At 44.9% G+C, this 21,786-nt stretch overlaps 1 protein-coding gene across 2 annotated transcripts in view; it reads right to left on the bottom strand.

Moving 5' to 3' along the window:
- IFT38 (intraflagellar transport 38) overlaps positions 1–21,786 on the bottom strand; it is a 55,204-nt gene that overhangs the window by 20,219 nt on the left and 13,199 nt on the right. For both annotated transcript variants that reach the window (XM_014252513.2, XM_005522814.2), the window contains exons 6-8: positions 18,227–18,310; positions 16,571–16,704; positions 15,095–15,236 (exon numbers count right to left, since the gene is read on the bottom strand). In XM_014252513.2, coding sequence (XP_014107988.2) covers positions 15,095–15,236; positions 16,571–16,704; positions 18,227–18,310 — 360 coding nt within the window. The remainder of the gene's footprint in view (positions 1–15,094; positions 15,237–16,570; positions 16,705–18,226; positions 18,311–21,786) is intronic.

Below are 21,786 nucleotides of genomic sequence, written 5' to 3'. Positions count from 1 at the left end.
TGGATTGAAATAAGATTTTTCTGAGCCTTTGATTTTTTCTATGCAAAATATGATTATAATTAAAACCACCAGTTACTCTGATGTGATCAGACCTCCACACAGAGACTGCACTTGTGGGAAGGAAATGTGGACTCAGCTGAAATATCCATGGGACAGGGGAAAGAAAGAGCATGAAATGTGGAATGGAACACAAGCTCTTTACACTTTCATGTGGAAATTCGTTTCCATAAGTGTGGAAGCTGAGAAAGGAACCTCCAAGGCCCACCCAGCACACGAGGAAGTTGCTGGAAATAGAGGTCTGGGGATAGAGTGGAATTGTCCAACACAACTTGGCATAAATATCTGTCCTGGGAATTGAAATTCATACTGGAAAAGCTTGCAGGGAAGATGTTTCCAAGTGGAAGTGACCTGTACCTGGTGAGAAAGAGCTCAGAACCTCTCTAAAGGAAATAAATCCTGACCCAGAAATCTGCTTTGGACAATCACACAAACTGTCTGCTCTACAAACTCTCAGTGCTAACAGAGACAGGAATATTGCTAATGGATCCTTGGGACCAAAGGAAGAACCCTGCAAAACTGAAGCAGCTGTGACAGTGTCCAGGGGCATAAAGCAGAAAGGTCAGGATGCCAAATCCCATGGAGTGAGACCCTCCAGCAGCAGCTTGCATCACCAGGACTACTGAAATCTCAAACTGATGGGTGTGCTCTGCAGGGAGAAGCTAATTCCTGCAAAAACAAGCGAGGGAAGGACACAAGCATGTTTTTTATCTCATTTCATGTAGACTCAGAACATTTGAAACACTCTGTGGAGGAAAACGTTCTTTATGAATTCCTTCTTCATGATTAACACTCTCCAACTCCTCAGTGCCAGCAAAGCCTTTTCAAAAATGATGACAATTGAAACATGTGTGGACCTGAGGCAAAATTTTCAGAGGTCTCTAGCTAACAGTGTTTCCCTTGGTCATTCCAAGGCCATCCAAAGCCTCCTCCTGCATCAGTGAGTCTCAATATTTTCTCACTGAGACTCACAATTGCTGTCTTTTTTTTATCTTTACCTCTTCCTCCCAGCCAGCCCTAAGGTTTAATTATGGTCAGTGCTGTAAATAAGCCTCTGCCCCCATTCCCAAGGCAGCCTCCCCCCTGCTCTGTCCTTGGGACAAATGGATACATGAGGGATCCATCCCCTGCCTGGATCCCAACCCCACTGGGGGCTGCAACCCACAGAGAGAAAGGAAAAAACAGCATAAAAAGGAAAGGGCATTTCCCAAATGTCATGGGGCCAAATTCATAAGCCCATGAAGCACATTCAGAATGTTCACAGTGCAGTGAAATAATCAGCACAGACATAATCACTGCCTGGCACTGCAGTTCCAGGCACACACCAGCACAGCCGAAGCTGGCAATTCCAATTCAGAGAAATAAGCAGCTCCTCTGCCCTGCTTCCCTGCTCCTTCCCTTCTCCCACTCTCCAGCTCCCAGAAAAGCACTTGGGCAGTGACACAAAAGGAACCTGCTGCAAACTCATCCATCAAAACAAAATTAAGCCAGGCAAATTCTCCACTACAGCTCAGCACGTGCCTACCCAGGGTCCTGACTGGAGGATGGGGTGCTGCACCTGTGGGGTAAACAGCAGGGCTGAGAAGGTGGGATTTATGAACTTCAACTCCAAGGGAAATGAAGGCTAAAAGAATGTTTATGCACACAGATGAGCCACTCCTCCCCCTTTCATCCAGCCTTTCACTGCCAGCAGCTCAGCTGGCTCATTGTAAGCCAGCCCAGACACTTAACTGGCGGGAAAAATGCTGTTTTTCTGAATTCTGGTTTAGGTTTCTGAATAACTTGATGCACTGCTGGTCACACACCACTGTCAGCCCAAGGGACCTGCTGAGCCTGTGCATCCTCCCTTCCAAAGCAGCTTATGGCTCCATCACTGCCACATCCTGCAGAAGCTCATCAAAAACTGCAGCAACAGAAAATGTTTTAAAAGGGCAGCTCCAAAACAGAACCAGGAGAGCATCAATGAACTGATGGTTACTGTCCTTAGCAAGTCACATCTTCAAAGAGGGAGAAGAAGGGATGGCAATTCAAAAATCTAGAAAGTAAACAGAATTTATTACTTAATTTTGTAAAGGCTTTGAATGCCTGTGATCACCAAAGCTGCATTTTTGGGCCTGAGCAGGAGCTACTATTTAAGCCCCTGTTCAGTTTCTCCAGTACCCAAAGAGCTGCAGCAGGGAAACACTCTCTGGATCGTCCTCTACAAGTGAATTTTACTCAAATGAAATGGCAGCTCCCACTGGGGAATTACAGTGTCAAATCAACACAATTTAAGTACCAATTAACACAAAATCCAACCTGCCCCTTCAGAGACTCCCAGGGCTTTCAGGGTATCAGGGATCACTGGGGCTGAAAATCCTGCTTCAGGGGCAGACAGATGGAAATTCTCCTTCTCTGCCTCATACATTATGCAGCCTCTCCTGGGTCTAAATCTGCCCAAAGGAGTAATTTTTGCCAAAAGCTGAGGGAAATAGGCAGCAAGGCAGGGCTGACACTGAGACTCTCTGAACAACCCTGGATCCAAGGAACCTTCCAGGTCCAGTAGGACCAGCAGTGGGATCAGATCCCAGCACTCAGGGCTGGAATTTATTGAGATCTCCAAGGGACAGACTGATCAACCTGCCTGGGCAGCCTGTTCTGTGTGTTCAAAGAGTGCAGAAGTTCCCTCACAGCAGGTCAGAGTGACTTTTCATTGCTTTCATTGCTACTGGCCTGGCCCTGCTCTCAGCACCAGGGCTCAGGTGTCCTTGGCCACCAGCAATGCCTTGGCTGGTGACACACAGAGCCCCCACAGACAGGAGCTGCAGGAAATGCAGAGCCCTTCTGGTGACACACAGAGGCTTCTAAATCAAACGAGTTTCACCTATGTTTACAATCAACTGGACTTTTTTCATGCCCATTTTCTGTTGTTACAGAAATGTTACCTGTCCAGCACACAAGAAAAATGTTTTTTTGTAGATTGGATTTGGAATGAGACAACACAGATACTCTGCATCTCAGTCTTCCTCAACTGGCAAAGCAGATCATTTTCCACCCAATACCTATGAAAGTCTTTGCAACAAATTGTGTCAGAATGTTTTCATGATCTGATCTATTGCTCTCTGCACATGTAAAATAGTTTTGAGTGCCAGTGTGCAGACTCTGGGGTGATTTTGTTTTTAAACAGAGGCCACGGGGAACATCCCACAGCAGAAGACCCAGAGACAACTTGCTCTGCCACTGACTCAGTGTTTGCCTCAAGATCCAGGGTTTGGAAAAGCCACTGACCAGGCTGCCAGTCCTTTATCCCAGTCCTTTATGAAGCACCTGATGTTCCAGAGTTCTGCTTTAAACCATAACATCAAGCTGGAATTCATGAGAAATCATGAGATTGAAGACAACTCTGCCCCTGCAGATTGCAAAGCAGCAAGTCTGGCAGCTCAAAACCAGGAAGAATAAAAATGATTTAGTATTTGACCATTTAAAACACCTCAGCTTTTTTTTTTTTTTTTTTTTTTTTTTAGATTTTAGGGTTTTTTTTAGTTTGTTTTTTTTTTAAACACCAGCAGGATTTTGAATACAAATAATTTGTACCCTGCAGCCAGCTGGCAGACACAATTACCACTAAATAGAAAGGAAAGGGAAAGAAGTAGGTGAAATAGGAAGGGAATAAGTACAAAAGCACAGAGCAACTGGAGCTCACTGACTTTTTGCATTTGGATCAAGCATTTCAATTTCTGCCTTAGCTATTCCTTTTCTTCTCAGACACTCTCCCAATCCCAGAACTGTCTCTCTGTCTAATGTTTTCATCTTAGCAAGGGAAAACAATGTTTCCTACTGTTTTTTTCTGGAGTGATTTACAGTGCTCCCACTGCTCTGGACTACCTTTGCAGGAAGGAAACCAATTTGCTGCTGGATTGAAGGGCTCAGCTGACCTTGACTTCATTTGGGCTTTGTCACAGAACAAAGCACCTGAGATCAGCCACTCATTCAGCAGAAGGGAGATAAAGGATGAGGAGAAATCATGAGGGGCCTGATGAGAATGTGGCAACTCTCAATGACAGGAAATCTGCAAAGACCAGTGGGAAAGGGACTAAAGTTCATGGAAACAGGAGGTACCAACCCACCTGGAGCTGCTCTTTAAGAGCAGAGATGATGTTTGCTGGATGCTGCACTACTGTTAAATCCCTCCCCCAAAATTCCTGTTCTGAATGGCTGTAGTTATGTTTGACTAGACTGCAATGCTGCAGGGTTTGTTCCTTTTTGTTCTGTTGAGGAAAGATGGGACAGAGACAAGACCCACCTGAAACAGTGGGGCTTGTTCAGCTATGAGCTATGAGCAGGGCTTTAAAGGTCTGGCAGGGAATGATGATGATGGTGATGATCCTGACAAGAGACAGGGCACTGTGGACAGGCTCTGGTATGTTCCTTCTGAAGATAAAACAAATGGGATCCCATCTCATGTGCCTGAACACAAGTGCATCCATCGTAGGAAACAAACCAGGAGGAATCAGAGTGTGCAGAGCTGTGAACCCACAGGGATTACAGAAATATGGTGTCTCCTAATAAATACTGGCACACCAGTTCCAGTGCTCACATTTATCAAAATAATCAATTAGATCTGTTAGATTACTACTGAAGGGCACTTTCATCAAGAGGAGTCACAAGAACACCTCCGAAGTTCCTTGAAAGGTTTCTTTTTTTCAAGGACAAATGTGTTAATTAACAGAGTGTCTTTCATGCCATTAAGAAAATCAGGGGAAAAGCACAAATGCTTTCTAGTGTGAGGGCAATGTTTCATCAAGCAAGGCTACCAGAGTAAAAAAAAAAAAAACTAGCACAGGTTTTCATAGAATCACAGAATCATTAAGGTTGGAAAAAACTTCTGAGATTGAGGGGTTTTTTTATCAACCATGTCCCCAAGTGCCATATCCACTTGTTTTCTGAATGCTTCCAGGTGACCCCACCACTGCAATGCCTTTCTGTGAAGAGATTTTCCCTGATATCCAGCCTGAACATCCCCTGGCAGAACTTGAGGCTGTTTCCCTGTGTCCTATTGCCAGCTATTCTGACTTTGAGGGAAAGTCTTTAGGAAGGAAAACTTCCATCGGGGATGTGTGGGACAGGTGTCCAGCAGAGCCTTCACACGTAGCAGAAGGCAGAGGCAGGAAAAGATGAGATTTTAGGCTGATTTACACCAGTGCAGCTCTCAATGACACCAGCTCAGGCTACACAGAGCCAGACAGTGAAGTGCATTCAAAACCAAACCACAGCAACTATTTTTAAATCAGATTGATTTAACATTTCTCACACATTTCTTCCTAAAGCTTCCTTAATTACTTGGCAAGTGCTGACTTCATCCAGCCCCAGCCCTTCAATACCCACAGATGAACTGGAGTTGGAAGGGAACAGCACAGTCCATAACCTGGACATCAACACCTTCCCCCTGGAACTCAGCAGGAGATTATTCAAGGTGAGGACTGGTAGCTTGCTAATTGTTTGTTCTCACCCTGTGGGATGTGTTTGCTGACCTGGGTGCCCTGCTCATGTTCTGTGTGAACTCTCTTTGCCTCTCTCCAAGCACTCCCCTTGTATCCTCACACAGTAAATGAGTTATTCTCCCCCAGCATGATTCTGGAGTGACTTTTGATGCAATATAAAACCTTTCTGCAGAGGTTACTGCACGTTTTACTGTGCACAGTACATGTTTTCTATTGGAATGATCAAACAGGGCACAGCTGGCCCAAAGAGGCTGCACAGTCTCTGTCCTTGGGAGGCTTTGAGGACTGGACTGGATAAAATCTCATGCCACAGCTGACCTTGCTTGGAACAGAATGATTTGTCTGTCAGTGACCAAGAAAGCAGGTTTAAAAGCTGACTTGTCTTCTATTCAAAAAACCTCAAAAGACAACAAACAAATCCCAACTCAAAACTTTCCACCTCAAATATTTCTCTGCACTGCTGTGCTGGTTTCAAGGCCAGGTTGGAGGGGGTTGGAGCATCCTGGGCTGCTGAAGGTGTCCTTGCCCTTGGCCCTGGATGAGCTTTAAGGTCCCTCCCAACCCAAACCATTCTGTGATGGCAGAAATACTCCTGACCCATCCAGGAACCACAGGTCAGAGCCAAGGGAGCAGAACATCCAAGGAAACAGCACTGAGCTCTCTGCTGAGGATTTGTGTGACTGTCTATGCAGGGCACAGCTCAGGTCTGTGCAGATACAGGAGACAGAAGGATTGGGAAGGTGCTGGCAGAGGCTGCATGAGACCAGTGCAGGGCACAGACCTTTAAATCATCTGCCACCTTTGAGAGATATCTAAACAGAGCTAAGGAAAGAAAAAAGAGATCCAAACTAACATTTTCTGCCCAGAATTTTCCAGGCAAAATCATTTCATACAAGAAGCTTCAAGTCAGCAATAACACAGACAAGTTCTCTACTACCTAAAATAACATGACAGAGGGTGGACTTTATCCTGTGGATCAGATGTGCTCTGTATTCAGCATTGCATACAATGCAAATTTCCCCTAATGACAACTCTCCATTTCTCCTATTTGCTTTTGTGGAAGGGATGAATTCTAATGACTCAGTAACAGCTCATTGAACATTCCCTTAATGGATTCCATCTTTATTGTAGTGAGCTTACAAGTGATACTGTTTGGATGTGTAATTTATTTGAATTAATGTACAATTCTGCAGTGTAAACCTGGGGTCAGTTTGCAGTGCCTGAAGAAATCATCATCCAAATTAACACTGATTGGAAGTTAGGAGGCACAGCAGTGTCTTACTCAGCACCACAGAGCAGTCACTGCCTCATCCCTGCCAGACTCCAGCTCCTGAATTATCCTCTGCCTGTGGCACAAAGCTCAAGTTTTCCAGGGAGGTCAGGATTACTCAGGCTTTTCAAGGAGAGTGTTTACCATATTCAAGGGCAGCTGTTCTTGGTGAACTTGAGGGTTCCAGGAACTGATAATGGACTCTTCTGCTTTCTATCTTGAGATCAATTAGCTCAATACAGCCCCCATTTCTCACAACAAGAGCCTCTTCAACAGGAGGCTGAGGCACACTTCACTTTATTCCTGATCTCCCACCCAAATGAAGTGGCAGCACCATCAAGCCTCTCTCTAACTCTTGTTAGAGCCCAAGCACAGGAATCACAGACCTGCTTCATACCATTTCTCCAGCTTGAAAACATTTGCACTCCTACTTCCTGCTCCCCAGGACAATGCTCTACCTACTCCTCAAATGACTGGAATAAAACTATTTTCAAACATCTCCTTGTGGTGGGTTGGAGAAGAAGGAAGTGCAGGTGAGTAATGATGCAGACAAAGCTCTTTAGGAAGGGGGTGACAAGCACAGCTTCTAGGACTGTTCATGCATCAGGCTCAGGTTCTTTAACACAAAAGAGCAGGTAAATAATTTCTGGGCAAGCAGCAATGGACAACACCAGCAGGTTTCACCTTACACATCCTGCTTCCCTGGTTTCCATAGCTCTGCTCTTCTCCATGGAATAGCAGGGACACAGGAGAGCTCCACTCCAGTTTACTCTATGGATTAAGAAACTGGAGCTGTTGGTTTAAACACCCTGGTGGCTGAGCAGGAACTGAGATGCAGGGTGCACTCAGTGAAGTTTCTCAGTAGAAAGTGGACAGCAGCAGGTATTTCCAGGGAATGTGGCACTGCCAAGGGGACTCAGACCCTGCTTAACAGGGCAGGTTCCTCCTCAGTCCTCTCACAGATGGAGCAAAGCCTGAGGAGAACACTCGGCTCTCCAGGTCAGCAAATTTAACAAAAACCACGAGAGTCTCACAATATAGTGTCCTACAATGAAGGCTTCCACTGATTTTGGAACTACATCACGCTCAAGGTAAGTCCAAATGGGAATGGAACTGGATTTCCAGCAAAATAAATATGATTCCAGCACCCAGGCATAAAAGTGTGCAGTCTGTCCTGAGATTTCTCGCCTTTCCTTGGTCCTGATGTTTGACCCTGCTGCAAAGCTGCTGAAATGCAGAGTTGGGCCCATGGGTTATCCCAATATCAGAATCCTCTCCAAAGGATCCCAGAGCTCTGGGAGGAGGAGGCAGGGACTGCACAGGGCAGTGACTGCCCCTGCCAAGGCTTCTACCAGGACATTTATCTCAGAGAGCCACCTTTCACACTTGCAGTGTTCCACTTTCACATCTCACAGAACTCAACTAGGAATTGTTCTCATGCAGCCAGAAAACTGAGAATTATTTTCCTATTTAAAGACTCAGACCTCACTGTTTTGCACCTGATGAGATTATGCATGTTTATGCAAATCAAAATGCCACTCTCACAGCTCCTTTTCCTCACTAAGTACCTGCAGCAGAGCATAAACCTCCTCAATTTCCTATACATCATTTTAACACTACCTATTTATCTCATTTGGTGCAAAGCACCAAACATCAGTCCCGAATTAAGAGTTATTTTAGCTTTTTCTTTCAATCACATGTTTAAATGTTTCTCAGTGATTTAAATGCTGATCTCTGGGGAAAAACAGAAATTGATCTTCTTCATCAGTGTTTTTTTCAAGTAATCTGATTGTCTCCTATTCTGAGTGAATTTCAGGTGAATTCTGTTACATATTTTAGACATCTAAAGTCTTTGTAAATATTCAAAAGGATAATGCAGGGAAAGCAGGGAGACCATTATATGAACCACACACTTATTCATCTTCTTCCCAAATGAAGCTGGGTAAAGAGAAGATGTAAAACCTATAAGGTTTCTAGTGCTTTGGAATGCACTAGAGATTGTTCTCATGCATTGCTTCTTCTCCACTGGAGTCACTGCACAATAAATTTGTGAGATAAGTTAAGAACTGAATTTATTCGAGATCAGATAGTTCTGATTTCTCTTTGTGACAGTCACCCATGGATTTCTGAGCCATGCTGTCAGTGAGAGCCATAACATCTCACCCTTCCCAGAAACAGCTGCTGGCATGACAAACTCACCCTGGCTGCAAAACTCAGCAGATCCTCTCTGTGTTCCTTCCTCCAGTGCAGAGTATTTAATTTATAAAAGAATTAGCACAGATTTGTAACAGCAGTAGGAAGGAACCAGACTGAGCAACCTTTACAGGAGGTTCATATCCAACCACAGCACCAAGCCCTGAGGCACAAGGAAACCTCTTTACTCTTCAGGGGCAGCTGGAGGCAGAATACGAATTTTTCCATTGCTCAGAAAAGCCTGTAAGTGATTTGGGATTCAAGAATTTCTTCTTTGATTTCTGGCTCTGTGATAAAAAGAGCTCTGGAGTGTGTCAGACATGAAGAACTTGAAGCTGTGAGTCAAATGGCTCCAAATCTGGGATCCTAAGGCAAGTTTGTTACCCACCTGGCACATCAGATATCCAGATAATCCCTATGAAAACACAGATCTTTGAGCACTCAGTTGATCTCAGACCAATTGATCTCAATTGTTTGCATTTCCCCAAAAATTCTCCCACAGCTTTAACGGGAGAGAGTTTAAACAGAGCCCCAGGAGCAGGCAGGCAGGACCTGCCTCAGGGCAGTTGCCATTGTGTTGGCAGGGGACTGCAGGATTTTATTTGAATGAATGCACACAGAACCTTTTCATCTTCCCTAATGCACTTTCCACACACCCTCCCACCTCCTATCACCAGCTTCTCCTTTCTATGATCATAATTTCTCAGCCAATAATTTCTTTTGTCCTTTTCTCCTACGCTCCACTGCCCCTTCTCTTTCTGTGCAGTCCCTGCCCTGTGTTCTAATTTATTCCACATTTCCCCACTGGTTTCTGTGTCTCAGTACACCAATACTGTCACCCTGGTACACTGAACTAAAAGCCAACATAGAAGCAACCAACATTTCTGCAGCCTGTGCTTACTTTTACATCTGATATTCCACACAATTCAGCAATGCTGGACCAGGAGTGCTCTCCTGGCACCTGTAAAATGTTTAAAGTAGTCATAATTCAAATGCACATTAGTTAGAAGATTAAAGACTGTAACCATCTGCTTTTCATGTTGACCTTGTGCTGGCTGTTGCAGCAAACAGCTCTCACAGTGGGAATGTTGAATTTAGTACTTAAGAGGGACAGATCAGTGCAAAAAGCAGCAGAACCAAGGGGTACCTCAGAGCAGAGCAGAACTCAGATATCACTATTTATATATATTCATATAAATATGATTATGCATATTCAGAAGCTCTGATAAGAGAAGAGTTTAATGAAAAAGGGATTTTATTTGGTGAGGGTGGATTGCAAAGGGTAAGTCACAACACAGTCTGTTTATTTGGAATTGCATGATTAATCATGAAGGACTGTTTACTGATATTCCACAGAATCAATCATGGAATGTTTTGCTTGGAAGAGACTTCAAATCTCATCTGATTCCAGCCCCTGCCATGGCAGGGACACCTTCCACTGTCCCAGGCTGCTCCAAGCCCCATCCAGCCTGGCCTTGGACACTTCCAGGGATCCAGGGGCAGCCACAGCTTCTCTGGGCACCCTGTGCCAGGGCCTGCCCACCCTCCCAGGGAACAATTCCTTCCCAATATCCCATCTAAACCTCTCCTCCTTCACCTTGAAGCCTTCCCCTGTTTTTCTATCTCTACATACCCTTGGAAACCTCATAATGATGAAAAGAGAAGCAGTTTAAGCAATCCCAAAGCAAAGATAAAGACTGAGTGACTAAGAACATCCTCATCCCTGTGTCCACCCTGTGTTCATGGCATTCCTCAGCTGAGATTACACTAACAGCATAAAAACAGTCTGAAAATACCTTAGGAAAAAGCAGCTGAAGAGGAAAATACTCCTGGGGTGTCCTCTGAGAAGCACAAGAAAGAATAAGCACATTCTCTCCAAGGAAATTGCCAAGTTGTTCTGGCATTACATAAGCTAATTCCAAAAACACCTTTTTGAACTGTATTAGTCTGTGTTGTCCTTTAAAAGAGAGGCATTCATTTATAATCCAGAGAGAATTTCAACCCCCAAATCTGAAAAAACCCTGAAAATTGGGTTTTTTAGAACAGCCAAAGTTCTAATACCTTCTGTGTCTAAACACCCAAAACTATTCCATCTTGGAAACAGAGTAAAAATGAATTAACTCATTCTGAATCTTTTTACAAAGTGCTGAATCTTTTTACAAAGCAGAAAAATCAGACACAATCTTTGAGGAGACATGGCTCATAAATCTCTGCCTTGGCACAGAATTGCAGGAAGATGGATTAATTCCATGAACAGCACAAAGGAACAGAAGGATAATAAAAGTGGTAAAGAAGGCAAAGGAAACAGCAAAGACAAAAGGCCCTTGTTTAAATTCCTCAGATCCATGAGTAAGTAGTGCATGACAGCTGTCAATAAGTGTGAGAAACTCACTCTAAAGACGAGTCATGTGTGGACTTCTGCCTTCTCCAGGTGATAATGGCCAAATCATTTTGTATTTTTCATATATTTCAGTGGGCTCCCAATATCAGACAGGCAGGTGCTCAGCAGGAGCTATTTCATCACCAATTAACTGCTGGGCTCAGACTCAACACGAGCCTGTCAGTTCTTTTAACACAGATTTCTCAGCCCACTGCCTGGCAGGAGCCTCCCACTGATCACACTCCAGCCACTGCTCCCTGTCACTGACAACACCAGGAGCCACACGGGGCTGGACACCCACAGCATGGGAAAAACACCTTGAAAATGTACACAACCAGCAGCTCTGCAGGGGGAGGAATGCCTCAACTGCTTAGTGGCACTTAATTAAAATCTTTAAATCACTTTGCTAATTAGGAGGTGCACTCTGGCCCGGGTTGGTGGCTGTGGATACCAAACCACTCTGAGTCCAACTGCAGCAAAAATCTGGCTCATGATTCAGCACCAGAATCAGGCTCTCAATCAGAACAAAAACTCCTAAAAACATGGACTAAGTCAAGGAGAGGAGCCCAGGAATCAGAGCTCAGAACAGCACAGAGAGTGCTGGATTTATCTAATTACACTGCTGATGCTTTTTGCTGGCAAGCTCTTTAGCAAATACACAGCTATGATAAAAGAATTGCCTATGCTGCTACTGCAGAAGTTAATTAAGATTTGTTTGGTGGAACAAAAGACAAATCAGGGTTGGGGAAAAAATCAACATAATTTTCAGTGTTTCTGACAGCTGGAGTGAGTGGGTTTTAAGATAGATTAAATGTAATTATCCTTGTTATTTTTTCCTCTGTTGATGCTGAAAATGACACAAGATTATGAACTGTAGGACAACATGCAAAGCATCGTTTTGGAGCAAACTGTTCTCTTTTTTTTAAAACATGTAATAACCCACAGTTTTGCTTCACCATAAAGTAGCCAAAGTGTGGAAGCACCACCTGAAAAGCAGATCAAGACTGAAAGAAGTGATAGATACATCCTTGTGTTCCAGGGTGGCCAGAGATTAATCCAAAATGGATTGAACAGTGCATCCCCTCACTGCTTTGGAAGTAGGAATGCACCAGCAAGTCTCTTGGTTTAGTTGGGACCTGGATTAGAATCATGGAATGGTTGGGTTGGAAGGGACCTTAAAGCTCATCCCACCCCTGCCATGGCAGGGACACCTTCCACCAGCCCAGGTTGCTCCAAGCTCCATCCAGCCTGGCCTTGGACACTTCCAGGGATCCAGGGGCAGCCACAGCTTCTCTGGGCACCCTGCGCCAGGGCCTGCCCACCCTCCCAGGGAACAATTCCTTCCCAATATCCCATCCATCCCTGCCCTCTGGCAGTGGAAGCCATTCCCTGTGTCCTGTCCCTCCATCCCTTGTCCCAAGTCCCTCTGCAGCTCTCCTGGAGCCCCTTTAGGCCCTGGAGGCTGCTCCAGAAGTTTCTCCAGAGCCCTCTCCAGAGGAAATTCTTGACCCTCTTTCAGTCTTCAAGTCCTGGAGTTTGATTTTGATGACTGACATCTCATAATTACTTCAAATTCCAGTTTAGACTCCAGCACTTCTGAATATTTGGCTGGGAGAGAAACACACAGAGCCCCTTTTTCTACTCCAAAGCAACAACTTCTGCAGCAAAGCACTCGTGGCTGCCTGAGTCACTGTACTCCTGCCCACAAAGAGATGGTCAGAGTCTCATCCTTTATATGTTCCAAGTATTTTTAGGTGCAACTGATAGAAATGTGCAAAGCAAAACAACATCTTTTTGTCACCAGCTTTTATACTTTTTAATACTGCATTAGGCTGAAGCATTGTTCCCTGCTTATCCTAGGAAACCACAAGCCAAACCATATGGGTAGGGTCCCAGGAGTCTCACAGAAAGGAGAAAAAAGGAAAATAAAGTGTGTTCTTCATATTCTAATCACGGCACAGCTATGAATGAAAAGGGTTTTTTCTTTGTCTTATTATCTTTTAACAAAAATCCCCTGAAGAGCTGAGCACCAACCCATTAACTAAGTTCTGCACTTGAATTCATAAACAGTTTCAGGTAGCTCAGTTCAAAGCATTTCTCCTTTGGCTGTGAAGTCTCAGTTATTTGAACAGAAGAGATAAATCAGATTTTAGTCTTCACTTCAAGGTTATGATTTAATTGAAGACTTTTTCTGAAGGGGGGACAAGGATATGGTGAAGAACTGGAACAGAGAGCTAGAACTGACTTCAGATATAGGGTGAAAGAACATCAGTGCTTGTGAAAAGAGGGGATTGATGGGAAACTGGTTCACAGGGATTAACAAGTTGCCAAATGCCCACATCAGCTTTGAAAAGATATTTTATCCCTCAGGCAAATAATGCAGCAAAATACCTATGGCTTCTCGTGGCTTTCCCTGTGTCCAAAAGGTGGTGGTGGTGATGGAATGAGGAAGCATTGATTAATAATGGGTTAATTGGCTGCACTGATGAGGCCACAGCTCCAGTTGTGGGCCCCTCACAACAGAAAGGACATTGTGGGGCTGGAGTGGGTCCAGGGAAGGGAACTGGGGAAGGGTCTGGAGCACCCTGGAGAATTCCTGAGGGAGCTGGGAAAGGGGCTCAGCCTGGAGAAAAGGAGGCTCAGGGGGCCCTTCTGGCTCTGCACAACTCCCTGACAGGAGGGGACAGCCGGGGGAGTTGGGCTCTGCTCCCAGGGAACAGGGACAGGACAAAAGGGAATGGCCTCAAACTGTGCCAGGGGAGGTTCAGGTTGGACATCAGGAGGAATTTCCTCATGGAAAGGGTTGTTAAACACTGGAAGGGGCTGTCCAGGGAGTGGTAGAGTCCCCATTCCTGGAGGTGTTCAGGGAAAACCTGGATGTGGCACTCAGGGCTCTGGGCTGGTGACAAGGTGGGAATGGATCCCAAGTGGGACTCAATGGTCTCAGAGGTCTTTTCCAACCCCATGGATGCTGTGATTCTGTAATTCCAGGTGCAGCACACCCAGCAGCACTAAGATCCCAGGGAGAGGGTTCACTCAAAAATGTTTAAAATGAAGAACAGAAGGTAGAGTGGCTAATGACAGTGGGAAGGATGACAATAAAACAAGAAGCTGCTGGAAGTTGAAGGAAAGGCTGGCTGAAAGCACTGCAGTCCAGTAAACACCCAAAGAAAAGTCTGGAACAAAACAGGATACAGATGCAGATTATCTATGAGGAAAGTCACACTGAACTCAGCAAATCAAAAGAAGGCAGAATTCTGCCAAATAAAACTGAAGTCTATGAGGGGGAAGATCCCAGCACATCTGATCTCACTGATGTTCTTAGCTGTTTCCACTGATGCTTTGAGGAGACTGAAGAGCCTCGTGCTGAGAAACTCTTATACAGCAGACAATAGAAGTAAGCACATCCATTGTATGCAGCAAAAGGAAGATCAGAAATTCTGAAAACATTCTTCATGAACAAAACCCAGTAGCTGAAACTGAGTCAGGGGGGCAGAGACTGACAAGAGCCATCACTACACTGCTTTAACTTCATTAACTGAGAAAATTCAGCTGTGCTGTTGTGCTTGGCCAGGAGCAGCCAGTCACTGGGCTGTCCCTCACTCAATCAGCTCCTGATGTGCTGCTTTGGAGAAGGGGATAAGGACATTTGCTGTTGTAAGGCCAAGATCTGCAGGCTGTACAGTCCTGATGAACATTTCCAAACTGTCCTACCTCAAACATCTCCTGCTCTGTCCGTTGATGATCATCCAGGAGCTGCTCCATGTAGGTCAGATTTCGGAATTTTTCTAGGTAAGTACTGTACTGCTTCTGCAGCTGCTCCTCAATCTTCTCGTACTCATCCATGAAAGCAGGACTGGGGAGAGCAAGCACAGAGAACTCAGTGAAATCTGCCCAGAGAAACTGTGGCTGCCCCATCCCTGGAAGTGCTGAAGGCCAGGTTTTATGGGGCTTGCAGCAATGTGGGAAAGTGGAAGATGTCCCATGGCAGGGACTTGGAATGAGATGAGCTTTAAGATCTCTTCCAACCCAAGCCATCCTGTGATTATAGGAGTCTCTAAATATTGATCTTTATATACAGAATTCTGAAATGCAATTTTGGTTTTGCAGCTGCCCTTCCATGTCCACAAAACCAAAAATCCTCTTGTTTTTAAGGTTTCACACTGCTTCAGAGAATAAAAGCTCAAGACAAAGCCCCTCACTAAACAATCCTGGGAATTACATAAAGCAAAGAGAAGGTTTTTGTGTACAGCTTCCTTTTCCTTTCACATAGGCACAAAGGCAGCATTTTGGCCCCCTTAGAAGGCAACTCTTAATTATCCTGCTGTTCCATAACTGCACAAAGTTAGTGTGTAGCATGGCTGGCAAATCACCTACTTTGCTGGGGACTTAATTGCTCCAAAAGTGTCCTGGGTCATTACAGGTTTAATTAGACAGTATGATGAAGTGATGATGTCATTACACCCTGGAGCTGACTGATGCACCCCAAAAACCGCTGCTGCTGCTCAGAACTTCACATCCACCCAATCCACTTCCTGCAGAGTGGTGCTGATAAAATGGGGATGTGAATCCAGGTCATTCCTTCCACCACTCCTTTGTCTAACAGTTCCTCTTTTTCGTTTTTAATATTCAGTCAGATTGCAGATTGTATAAACCTGCAGGTTAATTAAGGGCTAGAAAAAAACCCAAACTGTGAACCTGAACACTCCAGTATCTGCAGGAGCTTACAAGGAGTGAGAGGGACTCATCATGGGGAACTGCAGTGATAGGACAAGGAGCAATGGGTTCACACTGAAGGAGGAGAGATTTAGAGCAGATATTAGGAAGGAATTGTTCCCTGGGAGGGTGGGCAGGCCCTGGCACAGGGTGCCCAGAGAAGCTGTGGCTGTCCCTGGATCCCTGGAAGTGTCCAAGGCCAGGCTGGATGGGGCTTGGAGCAGCCTGGGATGGTGAAAGGTGTCCCTGCCTTTCCCACCCAAACCAGTCTGGGATTCTGTGATTCCATGAATTTTCTGGCAGACTGTACCAGTGCCCAGGCAATCTGATCTCAACAAGGGCTGCAGAATGATTTTTTTTTTTAATTGGTGGTGAACACCAGAAGCCACTAGGAACAGAGGGACTGTTTGCACCAGCTCCATCCTTTATGTTCGCACTCCTTCCTGCAGCAGATAATCAGTTCATGATCTTTACCGAACACTCTGCAGAGTCTGCAGCCTCTTCTGGCTTCTTTCCAGTTCCAATTTTCGTTTTTCAATCTTGGCTTCCAAACTGGCTTCATCCAAAGCCACATTATTCAACATGTCTTTAGTCTTTTGGACTTCTTCCTGAAAGAGAAGGATGATAAACAATGGCTGGAACTGGGATAATTAAATTTATCTTTCAGATGCTGAACGTTGTTCTGGATAATCTCATCTGTGTTTACTCAAGTAGGCAGTGGAAATTCAAAGGTTCTTTGTGGCCAGGATAATGAACTAACTGGACATTTACAAAAGTAAAATATCTTGTATTTTTGCCAGCATTCTTAAAGAAGGGAAAACCCCACAGCTGCAACTTTAGTTTTCCTTTTCACTGAAGAAGCAGTAGAAGGCAGGAAGTAGAATGATCCTTTGGCATCATTAAGGTCTTTTTGGATTTTATCTTAATGGAATCATTCAGGTAGTTTCCAACCTTAATGATTCCATGATTCTCTCTGAGTAAAGAGATGAGAAATGCATTTGTTTCTTGGTACTATTTTAGGGAATTTTAAGCTTCCATAATTTTTCTTCTCTTTTCAATATACAAGTCAGTTTTATAAAACACTTCCTATATCTGAGTATCTTCATTCTTTTCTAAGTTTTGCTTTATCCATTTTTTTCAAAATCTGGGCAGCATCTTGAACATCTCAACATGTGCTACAGGAACCAGGAGGGGAAATGAGAATATTCCACTTGATTCAAATGAGCTGAGTACATGCAGTGTGCTGAGGCTCAAGAAACCATGAGCATGTTTAGAGGGAGAGAGGGAGGATTTCACTGCTGGAATTCCAGCAGTGAGTGTTGGTGCTGCTCAGCTCTAACAGGTCATTCCATTAACTGGGCCAGGATTAATGAGCTGAGTGTGTGCCACTGCTGTTTGCCAGGAAGCCAATCCGTCTCTCCCACAGCTCTCAGTTCATCAGTTCTACAGCTGCAGTAAGAAATGCACATTAACAACATTTAGTATTCACACAGGCTGTGAGCAGGAGCAAGACAAGGGGAGATTGCCTGGAATCTCTCTTGATTATCCATTGGCTGTTTAAACCTGGAACTCCACTCTTGTAATCAAACACTTGGGTTGGGTTCAGTTTGCAGTGAAATAACTGATAGGAATCACTGGGGGGAGTTAATTAACCTCCCTCCTCAGACAGTGCAGCTGAAGGTTCAGAAATTCAGGAACCCAGGCACTGGAGCAAGGACAGTGCTGGCAAGTGCAGGACAGACAAAGAGTCCTTCACACCACAGGGATGCCCTGGCAGGACCCTCATGAGCACAGTGCCAGCTCTCCTCACTCAGCCCTTGGCCAGTCCCTGACTCTGCAGAGGTCACAGGGCTCTGACAAGGTAGAGGCTGTAGATTTCTGTGCTGATTTGGGTAATTCTTACACCTCCTGTAGAGATTTTGGGGTGAAGCTCCTAAGATAGGTAGGGAATATAACTGCAATGTATTTTCCCCCACAAGAGGGGCTAAGAGCAGCTCTTAGATGCATCAAGTGCTGCTGCAGGTGATGGCTTTGGCACTCTTTTCCCCAAGGTGATGATAAAACGAGGTAATTTCTTCTTGCAGCAGAAAAATTATAATTTTACAATCAAAGAAACAATATTTTGCTTACCAGAACGCTGTTAATGGCAACTTTCATCACCTTCTCAGCCTCATTTATTTCCAAAGGTCTGGCAATAGATTCTGTCCTTGCTTCCTATGAAATAAAATGAACCAATATATTTAAACACCACACAAAGGAACTAATTTATGCAGAACTGAAGGTGATCAAGCAACAATGATAGGATCATCTGCATAATAAATGGGGTAGTATTTAGTGTTTATTCTGGTCTCTAAATCATCTCAGATAAAAAAATTAAGTGGGTTGAGATTAGCAGGAGGGAGCAATCAAGGCATCTTTTCCAAACGAGGTGAGTGATAGGTCTGACTGCAGGTACTCTTCAAGGCAGATTTTTGGCAACTGCTCTGATTTTACATGAGGAGCAGGGCACAGGAGATTCCATCACCTGTAGAATGAGGTGTGGAACCCATGAAAACACCAGTGCAGGTAGAGGAGCACAGTGTCCCAAAAGTGTGGAGCTACAAGGACTACAAAGCCACCAAACTGTGCCAGGCAGGTGGACACTGAACACTGACCCTGCCAGAGCTCCAGGAGCCTCTCAGGCACAGGCTGGGATTGTGGGGTGTCCTGTGAATGATCCCTGTGGGTCCTTCCCACCCAGGATATTCCATGATTCCATGTGCCTCCCATGCCTGTGTGAAAATCACACGCTGCAGACGTACGGGCACCTCTGCTTCTGACAACTGAGTGAGTCAAGACTCCTCAAAAACCCCACAGTGATCCTTGTTTAGATCCCAAAGGATTAAAAAGCCTCCCCTCTCAGCAGTTATGAAGACACATGGGCTTGGGTGTGCACTTGTCTAATTGATGCCTTAAACACTGACCTGGTCATTACATAAAAACTTCAAATTACTTGCTTGGCACTGGGAGGGAGAAGAGGGAATTTTGCAGCTCTGTGTCCCTAAAACAATCTTACGTTGTCAAAACACTTGGTAACAGGTGGGTGAAGATGGAGAAAGCATCTCTCCAGAAAATATGTGATTAAGAACCTAAAATACTTTGTACACTTTGCCACAGGCCATACCCAGCACACTACAGGAGGAATTCTGGAAGCAGATCCAGTAACTTTGCTAAGATGCTGTGCCAGACTCTCCAGATTGCACAGCTCAGCTCCAGCAGAGCCTGCTCCCTTCCCACCAACTCCAGTCCATGGAATTGCAGGGTGAAGCCAACCTGGGAGCTCATCCAGCAAAAAAATAAAAGCAGCTTTTTGTGCTGAGCTTATTCCTCTGCTGGGTCAGGTCTCTGAGCAATCCCACCACATGCTGCACAAAGGCTCATTGTCCTGGCATAAGAAAAGAAGGAGAACAAACACTCTGTTGGGGAGAGTGACAGGAGTTACATCTGTTGGTGGCACTGACTGCTCACACTGCTTGAAGTGCTTGTGAACATCTCGCTGTGCACAGAGAAAAACTCCAAAGCAAAAGTGAATTTGGGCAGAAATAAGATACAAAACGTCAGTGCAATACAAATTCCCAAATAATTCCATAGGTAGACGGTTTTGGAGGAGGGTGGGGAAGAATAATGTAGCTCAGTTGCTATTCTGGGAACATTTAGCATTTCAGAAGCTCAGTAAAATCGCTGTTAATTTGTGAGGCCTTTGCCAGCACCAGCAAAATACCTGTTTATTTGTGATGCCTTTGCCAGGCCCAGCCTGGTGCAGACACTGCCCTGCCAACTGCACTGGGCTCAGAGAGTCTGTGCCACAGAGCCAACACACTTCAAACAGCAGAGGAAGGGGAATTATTGTCCTTTCCACTTGCAAAGAGGTCAAAGGAACAGCAAGGGCTGTAGTCTGTAATCATACACAACTCCCTCACCAACTCCCCTCCAGCAGCCTGGTGAAACACCCAGAACATGCACAGGGCACTGCAGTGGGGCAGGGCAAGGAGCTGATGGGCTTGGAGAAACTTCTGAGGATCTTGCCCTTTTGAGTGGAATCATTTATGCAAATTCAATGTCTTTCTTCCTTCTGTCTTCCCTCTAACAGCCCTGAAGTTTCATGTACGCATCACAGTCTTCCACAGAACTCCCCACTGTTTTCTACAACGTCAGTCCTACAGCCACACCTGCCTGGAAAAATCTGTCAGGGAAATGCAGAGCAGTGAAAAGGCCAGAATTTGTATTCTCAGACTGTGGAATCAGGGTTAGACTGGAAAAGGAGAAGGTCAGGGCAATTAACCCCTCACACCCCAAGAGATGGAGAGGAGAATCCTCTGTACACACAGCTCATCCCTAAAACTCTGCCTTGGAATGGGCAGAGTAACTTCACTGTTACAACACTGCCCCTAACCTAACTTTGACTCTCTGGAGTAACAAGTCTAAGTGGAAAAGATAAGAAATTTGATGGAAAAATAGTAATATATTGTGGAAACATAATGGAAATAAATATATGGTGAGTCTATCAAAACCACTGACTGTTTTTGTGGGTGGATGTCTGTCACAGCTTCCCTGGGTAACAGTCACTGGGCCATTTCCTGTTAGCCTGTGAACACCCACAGAGAGGAAAGTTTTATCTTTAATATCTCTTTTCTAGAAGGACCCTTTGCAAATTCACCTTACTGGGAACCTGTCCCCAGGAACTTCATTCACAGCTAACAGTGAAGAGCCACTATTGCCAAACCCATTCTGCAAATATGCCCGAGGAAGCATTTTCAACTGGTGATGGAATTCCATTTTTATGGACCAAAAGCTGATAAAGCAGCTTCCAGTGTGCCTGATGCATGGAAAAATGGATGCATCCTCCTCCAAACTGCAGGAAGGAACCAAGGCAAGTAATTAGGCATGACCAGCATGCAAGTCACTGATGATAAATGTGATGTAATAACATGTTCTGATGTGCTCAAGGTCTAGCAGAGGTTTCGAAACACCTTTTTTTTGTGGTAAGGAACAGAAATTAAAGCTTTTTTCCTAACACACTGGTCTTGCTGTGGCTGTCCCTGGATGCCTGGAAATCCCAAGGTCAGGCTGGATGGGGATTGGGGGATCCTGGGATAGTGAAGGTGTCCCTGCTCATGGCAGGGGTGGAACTGGGGTGATCTTTAAGGTCCCTTCTAACCCAAACCATTCCATGATTCTTTTTCTGAGTTTTTGATCACAGGTTGAATTTTCCTTTGTTTCCCAGGAGTTCTAAGCCTGATGCAGACAGGAGTTTGTGCACTCCGCCCTGCCACTTCAGCCTCAATCCAGACAGCCCCATATCCCCTGCTCCTTGCAAACAGGGCCTTGGCAATTCCAGCTGTCCATGCAGGCCACAAAGCTCTCCTTTAGGAGTTTATTATTCATGCTGGGATCACATTTGACCAATCCAGGGGATGGATGATTTGGCACTGTTATACAGGAACAGGAAGGCTCATGAGGGATATTAATCCTTCTGAAGGAATCTGACCCTTCCCAACAGTTCCATTTTCCCCTTCAAGACATTAAAGTCACAGTAATTGAGAATTTTGCTGTTTCCAGACTATGGTGCTTGGCTTCATGCTCATCTCAGCAGTATCCAGAGGGTGTCCACAAAGACATTTTCCTCCTCAGCAGTGCAGAGCCTTAAATGC

Source organism: Pseudopodoces humilis, chromosome 18, assembly GCF_049639895.1.
Source record: "Pseudopodoces humilis isolate 2021_Gansu_Grassland_sample_001 chromosome 18, ASM4963989v1, whole genome shotgun sequence".
In the NCBI taxonomy this organism is placed as follows: Eukaryota; Metazoa; Chordata; class Aves; order Passeriformes; family Paridae; genus Pseudopodoces; species Pseudopodoces humilis.
The sequence above is the reverse complement of the archived record's forward strand: the minus strand, read 5'-3'. Positions and strand labels throughout refer to the sequence as shown.